Here is a 10,337-nt window from a genome sequence, read left to right as displayed (position 1 = left end):
CTCATCCTCTCTGCTCAGGGGAAGGAAAGTTCTACTCCCCCTTTGTACCTGTGGGACCTCACATCTCCACAGGTGCTGGAGTTCTAGTCATGACTGCCCCTCTCAATGACCTATGCAGCGTGTGTGTGTTCTCATCACAAATTGCCTTGCACACAGGTATTGCCTTTGAGTGTACAGCAGTGGTATCCAACCTTTTTAAATAGGGGATCACCTTTGGCATTTAAAAGCAACCCAAGATCTACCATATGCCACTGCCACAACCCCCCATCCTCAGCCCAGCAGGTAAGTCTGTGGGGAGGGAAAGTGGGGGGCCAGATAGGCAGAGAGAGAAAAAATTATTTGGGGGCACGTCTCCCCAGCAGGAAAGTCCCACTTGGCCAGCGCCCTGCTCAACTTAGCCCTGCTCCTGCCTCTGCAACACTGTCCTTCAATGTGGGGGCCTCAATCTAGCCCCTGCATCTTTCCTCCCCCACAGACTGACCTGCTAGGGTGGGGCAATTGGATTTCTACCTGGGTTTGGATCTCTATATGGTAATTTTAATCATGGGCTTATTGTACGTTTCCCTCATTTGAGGTTAAATTTCTCCCAACTGATGCCTGTTTTAGGGCTTGTTTGAAATAAATTGGTGATTTTTGGTTCTGTTACAGGTGGGAATTGCAGTAGTGTAACTGAGGGACAGGGGGCAGGGGATGACTGGAGCAGCAGCTTTGGGTGCCACCTTTGTGAGGGGGTACAGAAATAGCCATGCCCACAATGGGAACTGATCATGCTGCTGTGATCAGCACCATAGCAGTCAGCACTGCCTTGAGCATCACATGGCTGCCTTGGGTGTGGAGTTGCCTGGCTATGCCTCTGGGGCATTGTCTTGCATCACAAAATCTGTGCCTCAGATTTTCAGCAGTGACTAATAATTTGGGGTTCCTTAATTGTTGGGCACAAGTTGCAGGGCCTGAATTCTACAAGCTTTTAATTCTAGCACTTTTGAAGTACGGTAACTGGACACCCAAAAACTGACTCATATTTCAATCCACCTTTAGGAATTGTTGCATACCAACAGAAAGCTTGATTCTGATACTTCACCTCAGGCTGAATAGTGAATTACTCCTCAAGCAACCTGTGGAATTACTCACTGGGTGTGTCTACACATGCATTTGATCCAGGCTCAGTTTACCTGGGAGTAAACTTCTGGATTAAATAGTCCCAGGCAGGTGTTTACACATGCAGACACTAGGGAGGAGATTTGCTGCTTTTAGCACCAAACTTTCTGCAGCCCTGCAATGGGTCTCTGCTACCACCGGGGGGGAGCTCCAGGCTCCGGCTACAGCTGCCAGCAGCCAATAGCCCTCTTCAGAAGCCAGCCCTGCTCATTGTTCCCTGGCCAGCCACTTCTCTGCCCGGGAGTGCTGTGTGTAGCACAGGGGCGGCATCTGGCAGCTCTCTCATTGGCCATTTTACCTCCATGCATTATGGCTGCTCTAGGTCCTGCCCATAGCAGAAACAACCAGTGCCCTAGGCTTCTGCTAGCCAGCGCACTGGGCCTGCTGCCTGGCTCATGGCTGTCTCGCCTTGGCTCCCCCTCCATGCGGCAACTCATGGTCTGAGGTCATTCTGTACAAGTAAAATTTAAACAAGCTTATACTGAAGCAATATTAAGGGTCTGGCTTGGAACCACAAAAGCAAGGGCATGGGGAGTGAAGGCTCCTGCTTCAGCTGGAAGTTACCTGCTTGCAGTAGCATAATTGAAGAGGGGTGGTGAGCAGGGCAGTAGCCTTTGCAAGGTTGAGGGTGGGCACACCAAAATAGCCACTGCCACTGTTGGTGGCTGGTCATGTTGCTGCCACCAGTGCTGTTGAGATGTCCTATTATGCCTCTGCGTGCTTACACAGGGTTCTACTGGATCAGGCCCTCCTGTGAGGCAAAGCCATTCCTCAGCTGCCACTTACTTTTTGTGGAGGTTTTTTGTCTCTCACTTTGTTGTGCTCCTGGTGAAAATAAGGAAATTAGCAATTATCTGGATGCAAGTTTCCTAAATGATACCAAAACCCTGTCAGATTGTTTTACACAGGAAACCCCCTTCTACAAAGAGAACCCTGTGTTCTTGGCTAGATTATTTATCTTTTTTTTGTGTTTTGCTTATCTATATGTGAGAAATGTCTCATGTTTGCAAAAATCTTTTTATCAACATGACTGAACAGTGTGTCCATCTGTTACTGACAGGTTAATGAGCAGTTGTTGGAACAATGAACCCAAGTGTGTTTGTCTTCATCCAGTCATTAAATACCAGATTTCTAAAGTTCCAGCAGCTCCTATTTAGGCACCAGGACAATTTCCATAAATGTTAAACATCTAGGAACTCCTGTTTTTAATGGGAATTTCTTGTTTTGAAATCCTAGGAAAATATGCCCACTTTTTAAACACCTGTGAGAGAACTGATCACTCTTGAAAGCCTCATTCCAACTGTGAGTGCCTCAGCACTTTTGAAAATCTAGCCCTGTGAGTCCAAGTTTACATTTATAAAAGTCAGAGGAAGTTTGCCTGTCAGTGCCAAAGGAGACAAAATTGGTCTCATTATGAGTAGAAACAGGAAGAGATGTAAGTAAGTAGTGGGATTAAACATTAAACAACCTGGTTTGATATTTTACAGTGAATCATGTGTTTGTCAAAATACAAATGTATTTTGCCAACACATATTATGAGGCTACAACTTTTTAAAGTATCTTTGTCACTGGATGCTTAGCAATTGCTGCATTTTGGTTCCTATCCCCTACAACCCACTTTCTCTTTAACTTCTCTTGTTCTGGATAGGCTTCAGTACTAGGTCTTTTCTTGGCCTCCCCGGGACCATTCTTGTGTACAGGGTCTCTGTTTTTTGTCCTTTTACAGAAATGGGGTCTTGCAATTCAGTTACCCGTAGCCCTTGGGACCCATACTAATTCTCCATGGGCATCACTGATACTTAGAAATGCCATTTCCTGGAGCTCCAACCTGGCAGGCATGGCTTTCTCTCTCCAAGGTTATGTGTTGTTTGCTTTAATTGTGACACAGACTTTGCAAAGGTTGTAAAGCTAATTACATTTTTCTTTAGTTAGTAGAAGAAATGGATCTTAAATCAGTAAAACACCTGAGTGCATTCCCTGCTTCAGTTACCTCACAACTCTTGAACTTTCTCTGAGGCAGGATCAGAATTCATTAAGATATTCAGGACTGTACATGGCTTCCTGAATCATGGAGTCTATTTTTAGCCCCTTGTGGTGTCCCCTTTTCTTTATGGTGGCAGAGAGAGGACCATTCACCTTTTAAGGTGACCCTACATGACCTCCCCTGTCATGGTCAGTGTCCCACCAGTTAATCTGAAAATCTGGTTTGCTCTGGTAAATTGCCATCCCTTTGTCCAAGGTTGCTCAATTTGAATGGTTGATCATCAAAGTTTAATGAACCTTATTGTTATCACTGTACTTAGGTGCAAGCCTTTGTCTTGTAAACCTTGTGTGGGTCTTACCTCAATATAGAGGCAAAAAGTTCCAGAGAGAAAAAGAACCTCCCATCTTTAAAGTGGTATTTTCAGTCTGATGCAGGCATGCAAAGAGTCTCAAGTATCCCAGGGTTCATAAGATGTACATAGAAAGATTGTCTGGATTAACATGATCCTCAGTAGTGTTATTTTACTACTTTTAAAGTACGATAGGAACCAGATGATGATTCCTTATATTGAATGTTACCTCATACCATTTCAGTCCATTGCTATCCATGGGACTACTTATAGAATGAGGTTTTTTTTCTGTCCAAGAAAGACATAACAATCTGTTCCTAAAGGATAGGTAGGTAGGGGTTAGTTGATGGATGTCAGCTGACTCTGGACACACTTCATGATTTACCTCAGCTGGGTACAACATGGGCACCTGCACTGTTTGTGAGCTTCTTCATGCTGACCTGTGCCACCTCTATATCCTCCCTGGTGTACTTCACACTCCATATCAGTCCTTGGCTTCGTCACTGAGACTGCCAACAAGGGTACCTAGGAGTGGTGCTGCTTATTCTGGTGGTCCTGCTTATTCTGTTATGGATACTTGTCCACTGAGAACAGGACTGAAGCCACCAAATAGCTTTTACTTAGGAAAAGTTTTATGGTAATACATGTCTTACCAGTTCCTTTGGTTGGTAGTATTCCTCCCAGTATATACCATGCCAATTAATATCCATGCCATGTTACACAGCAGGTTTTTCTTTTTTACTTTTATTTTGCCCGTACCATTTTTCAAACCAGTAAATGACTTATCAGAAAGTTGTTTTGCATAGAAAATGAGGTGACATGTTATCCCCCGTGTTGATTGTATGGTTTGTTTGTTTGTTTGTTTGTTTTTTAAATAATTCACTCCCCTGAAATCTCTCTCTTCCCAGAAAGGCTGGAGTGTTGTCAATCATACTAAATTGTATGAGATTGTGTGCCACAGTTTTGTGACAGAAACTGATATTCATTAGGAAGTTGTGATCACTATAATGAAATGTAATGAAAAGGAGAATGCACAGTTCTCTCTCTAAAACACAACAAGCATTCTTTTCCTCTCATTTTAGTACCTGTCAATCTGTAACTTCTTTAAATGAGTACCAATGCCTACATAGATTTCAGTCTTTCACTGGCCAAGCTTGAGAGGCCCTACTCTCAAGTAAATGGTGTTCCTCTGTTTGCTTGCCTCCATGTCTACACCAGATGACTTTTGAATACAGCATCTCATCAGCTCCAGAATTTCAGGGAATATACTTGGCACCAGTGTTGGGGGGGGAACTAAAACTGGGAAAATAAGAGTTGTATTGTTTCCCTTTCTTCTGTTTAGCACAGCCATGTTTTTACACATGTTTGCAGTTGTCTGGAAAGAACTGCTTGATGGCACACATTATTACTGCCTTTAGCAGAGCAGTCTACCCCACCTCATTTCTGTCCATTCTCCCAGTGGAGTTTAACATGTTAACACACTGAGTAACTTCTTTCCTAGAGAGAAGGGAGACAAATAATGATGGGGGAAGGGTGAAATTTAGATGTGTACAAAATTCCTGACATGTAGGGGAGCCTCCCAGCTGCAGCTGGCCCCGGCTCTGGGTAGCTGCTGCTAGCCGGGAGCCCAGGCTGCTCCCAGCAGGCAGCTGGAACGCTGCAAGCGCTTCTGGGAGCAGCCTGGGGCCCAGCAGCTACCCAGAGCTGGGGTGGCTGCTGACAGCCACAGAGTCTGGGCTGGGGGGCACAGGGCAGCAGGGCTGGGGGGCAGGGGCTTTGGGTAGGGGGCAAGGGGCACAAGCAGGGCTTCCTGCCATGTACCCCCTGCCATCATTTTGTTTTTCTGGCATACCGGCATTCCGGCACCTTCCAAGGTAGGCATGTGGTGTTTTTCGGCACTCTGGCCAAAAAATGTTGCCTACCCCTGTTCTAGGACTTGCAATACTTCTGTTAGTCCGGGAAGCGCTGTGGTCCTCATTTCACAAGTGTGGCATTGAGGCATAGAGAGATTGGTTTGCTTATGGTAGTGGTTTACAACCTTTTTAGACTCGAGACACCCTTGGATAGACCTGAGGCAACCTTTGGAAAATGCTAGCTTTTTTTTTTCCCCCTCTAATTTTGACTACAGGAAAATAATTCAGCAATTCTTCTGTTGCATAGAAGTCAGAAAACGTACAACAGGTCAGAATGTTTTTAACGCCATGAATTCCTGTTTGAAAACTCAGGGTGTATCTTGTGTATCATGTTTTCACACTTAACAGTACTAACCTTTTGTGACATCCTGTGACACCCTTGGAAAAGATCTCATGGTACCCCAGCATGTTGTGGCACCCTGTTTGAGAACCACTGGCCTTTGGTCACGTAGTAAGGCTCACAGAAAGGTTGCAAGAACTGGTGTTGGGTGTTTCATATTCCAATCTAGTCTCCTTTTACTGGACCATCTCTCTTCACACCACCAGCATAACCCTGGGGACTGGGCATAGCCTTGGTTCTTAGTCCTCATTATAACCATGTAAACTAGTGGTGCTCAACCTATCTATCCCTGCAGCTGGATGAGTGGAGCAGAGCTGGTTTACAGGCTAGGTCTAGTGTGGGGTCAGCATATGGCATTAATCTGCAGGTGAGATCTGGCTGTGAAGCAACCCTGCACATTGGCCCAATCCAGCATACCTGGATCCTGCTACATGCTGCTGGCTAGGCTGATCCCACATGTCCAGATGTGGCCATTCATCAGCCTGACTCCTTCTGCAGAGTCATGTTACTTACCCTACAGAGCTTTTCAGAGGTCCAGAAATTTGGCCACTGGGGAGTGGCAATTAACACTGCCACCCTGCTGCCAATTTTCTGGATCTGTGGGTTGACCCACGAGGTAGATAACATGCCTGCAGGCTGGGAGTTGAGCACCCCTGATCAAAACTGTTGTTGGGGAAATTACTCCATCTCATCCAAAAGAGGAACCAGGACTCATACTGTGAATGGGTAACAATCTGATTCTTTATCTGGTCCTGAACCAGCACAACTATGGGCTGCCATTGAGCAGGATTTATGGAAAAACACAAGTTTAGTTCTCTAGTGCACAGTGCCTAGGACTTCCCTATTGCAGCAGTATTTTTCACAGAGGAGTTGGCATGACCATTATTTACAGGGAGTTTCCAAACAGAAATTGCAAACTTGTATGACAACTATTTACCTAAAATGGCCTCAGTTCTGAATGAGGTGTTGGGCACTTCCACCTCCTTTTGAAATCATTGAAAAATACCCCTCATGATTTGCCGTATTAGAGAGAAACTGGGCCTGATGTAGAAGAAGACCAGTGTCTTGTCCTTCCCTAAAGTTGTGCGTCTTAGTGTCTACTTTGTTATACCAGTTGTACCGTGGCATGATACTATTGATTCAGTTATTTTTATATAGAATTTGTGAACTTTCCGAATACCAGTGAAGTTACCAAATACAACCCCATGACTTCCTGGAGAATGGAATTATGAAATCTCTGTTGGTACTGGAGAACATTGAATCTCCATCTACAGTGTTCAGGAAATGCTGTGGTATGTCAGGAAGGGGCTTCACAGCTTGTGGGCTTTGAAGTGTGACCTATAGAGTGTGTTAGGGCCTTACAATACTGCTGTTTGTCTGTCTGCCACCTCCATGCAGCTTAAAGAACAAGATGGTATGAATGAGATGGTCCATTTCACAGGTTGACAGTAAACACGCTGTAGACACAGTTTAACAGAAGCAAGTCTAAAGGTCAAGGGGGCTAATTCTCCATGTTAGAAACCAATTTTACACTGGTATAACTGCATTAGAAACCATGCAGAGAAACATTGTGTAGGCAGCTTGGCATATTCTGACATGTTTTGTGCAGTTTAAAGAAAGACTTTGTTGGGTTTGCAATTCTCAGCAGCACATCTTAGAAGAATATTTGGTCTGATTTTGACCACTTTGTGCATATGTACATGTAGACAGTTAAGAGAATCAGTCTGGGTATCAACCTGACATTAGCACTTAGCACTTAGTTTGACCTCAAGCTTTTTTCCCCCTAACATCATTCAAAGTCAAAAATATTTTTTCCCTTTTGTGTAGATTCAAAGTATTATTTTCGAAAGGCCAGTTCAGGCTGATTGCGCACTGAATGTTGAGCAGGACGTTAAACATGACACTAATCTCTTGCGTTCCCTTTGAAAAAACAAATTCTTTGTGTGTCTGTCTTTGTAAGTCTGCGTTAACGGCTTTTTCTCTTCTTGCATACAGTAGTTAAGCTCTGTGAATTGTAGAGGGAAGAGCACAAGGGGAGGGTATTGTTAGCAAGCTAAAATATCATTGTGGCCTTTTATAGCAAATTATACAGGAAGAAGGTCACTGCAGTGTGTAGAAGTTGGCAGTTGCAAGGTGATTAAAGTATACATAAGACATTCAAGAACTCCCTAAACCTTCCCGTGGAGAATGATATATTTTCAGTTCTTTTGTGTACTGTGGGGATTCTTGGTTTCTCTTATTTCTTCTCTGAAGTAAGGGTCTTTCCATCATTCCATTTTCTTGCTCCAGTAGTTTATTTCTGTGAGTTGCTTAGAGACCAGTTCAACCTGGTTAGAACCATTATGCCTTTTCCTAAAGCAAGAACCTTTGGGTCCATATTTCTCTTCAGGCTCCTCCTGCTCTTCCTTCCTGTCCAAGGTGAATCCTAGCATTCATTTACAGAGCTTTTGTTCATGTCAAAATTTAGGGTAGAGAAGACACAGCACAGTCTGTATGAACAAACGGCAGGGTCTGATCCAGTCCCAGCTGAGCCAATAGAATTGACTTCAGCAAGTGTTTGTTGGGTCTTGAGGGCTACATTGAACTAAGGAAAATAATGAATTTCTTTCCAGAAGTTGCTGATAGAAGGAGCTGTATCTCCAGATGTATTTTACCTTTCAGGTCTGGCCCTAAGACCTGTCCTTTTCCTAGGATTTTTCTGATATGGGAATGATGAAAAAATGGAAGCAGAGTCTTAGTTTGTTACAAGGTGGAAGCTGTCATGGTTCAAATATTTGGTTAATCTTGTAGACTGCCCAATTTCTTTGAATGTGTATACCATCTCAGTGTTGTGTATGGGCGTGTTTCAAATAACCCAAAATCAATATTTCCACCAAAGGTTATGTTCTGTGAAGTTCACAATGCATTTTCATTTATACAGAAAGCCTGAGGTATAAGCCAAGTCATTATTTTTTATCTCTACCGAACAGTTAAAAAAATACACATATAGCTATAAATGTACACAATAACTAAATGATTGGTATGAGAGACAAAGGGTATTGTGGGGTTTAGTAGACCAACTGTATGGTTGGGAGAGACTTAGACAAGCTTTTGAATACAGTGCATTCTTCAGGTTTGAGGGAAAAGCATGCACAGTAAAAATTAAACATTCCACCTAGGTTGTGGATTTTCCATTGTAAGTGGTAAATTTGGATATCCTTCATATTTGGGGAGTGCTGGAATGATATAACCATGATGGCTCAGGGAATACGAGGCAAAGATTTTTGTGGGTGATATCTTTTATTGGACCAACTGCATGATTAGGATGGACTTAGACAAGCTTTCTAATGCAATACATTCTTCTTCAAATAGCAGGTACACCAAAGGTTTAAAAACAGTCTGCCAGTTGATTAAGTGACTGAATAGCTAATGGGGTTGGTAACAGGGTACAGCATACAGAGATTTTTCCATCCCTAGGTTGTTGTTTGAAGTCCAGATCATATCTTCAGAGAAGAAAAGTCCTTTCTTTCTGAGGGTCTGACTGTCTTATTTAAAATAACTTGGTGGTTGCAGTAAGTTCTACATAACTAGAATCATCAGTATAGCAGGCAGCCCTTGAAGCAATCTTTAGGAGGGGAGCCATCAGTGGAAATTTGCATGGCAGCTGAACAGTTCACTTTTCTCTGGAACTTTTCTCTGCAAAAAGGCTTATAAACTCATTCGTGGGGGTATTTGGAATGATGTGCTTCCTATCTCATCCTTTGGCCTTGTAAGTGAGTGAATCCCCTTGTGGAAGTTTCTCTGGTTGCAAAACTGATGGACATTTTGGCTTAACTCCTTCCCTGTGATGGGGTTTCACCTGCAAAGAGGGAACTCAGTCCTTAGTAAATGTGCTGATATTGTCAAGGCTTTTGATTGCACAAATTGTTTTTGTTTCTAGTTTGACAGCGATTGTCACTGATTATGTGATTTAAAAAATTTTTTTTTTGCCTGCATAGGAAACAACGTTATGAGGACTATCCATGGTGTGGGAGAGATGATGACACAAATGGTGCTGAGCAGAGGATCTATCTTTCCTATCAGCACTCCTGATGTGCCACCAAGCATCCACCCAAGCAAGCAAGCCAGTACCACGGAAAGTGAAGATGTGATTGTGATGGACACCAAATTAAAAATCATTGAGATTCTACAGGTAAAAAACATGATTGAAAATTATGTAGTGGCCAGTTATTTTTTCTATCTTTACCTTTTAATTTAAGCCAAATTCTGCCACCCAACCTTATTCATGTTGAGGACACATTACTGTAAAGTAGGACTTGGGTGTGAGGAAGGGTGTTTCTTAAGGGCCCTGACATGTGCAACTCCCTGCTCTAACTCGTGGTGCTTCACAGAAAGTGCCATGAGTTAGAGCAACCTCCCCCGGCCCAACAGACCTGTGGCTTGGGAGGGGAGGGGTCAGGAATTGAGCTGCACTTTGGAACTGATCCAGTGGAAGAGTCTGCCTGCAGCCAATCTCACTTAGCCCTGCCCCCTTCCCCACCAGCTCTGGTGTTGTCTGCAGGAAGGGAGGGGGAAGGAATTGTGGGCTGGGGTTTACCCAGATGGAGCTGGGGG

At 43.7% G+C, this 10,337-nt stretch overlaps 1 protein-coding gene across 4 annotated transcripts in view; it reads left to right on the top strand.

The window, feature by feature from the left end:
• ITPR2 (inositol 1,4,5-trisphosphate receptor type 2) overlaps positions 1-10,337 on the top strand; it is a 533,709-nt gene that overhangs the window by 216,889 nt on the left and 306,483 nt on the right. For all 4 annotated transcript variants that reach the window (XM_019515702.1, XM_019515703.1, XM_019515701.1 and 1 more), the window contains one exon: positions 9,722-9,915. In XM_019515702.1, the coding sequence (XP_019371247.1) occupies positions 9,722-9,915 (194 nt within the window). The remainder of the gene's footprint in view (positions 1-9,721; positions 9,916-10,337) is intronic.

This window comes from Gavialis gangeticus, unplaced genomic scaffold (assembly GCF_001723915.1).
Source record: "Gavialis gangeticus isolate Ggan-Ray unplaced genomic scaffold, GavGan_comp1, whole genome shotgun sequence".
Taxonomy (NCBI): Eukaryota; Metazoa; Chordata; order Crocodylia; family Gavialidae; genus Gavialis; species Gavialis gangeticus.
This window is presented reverse-complemented; position numbering and strand designations above follow the sequence as displayed.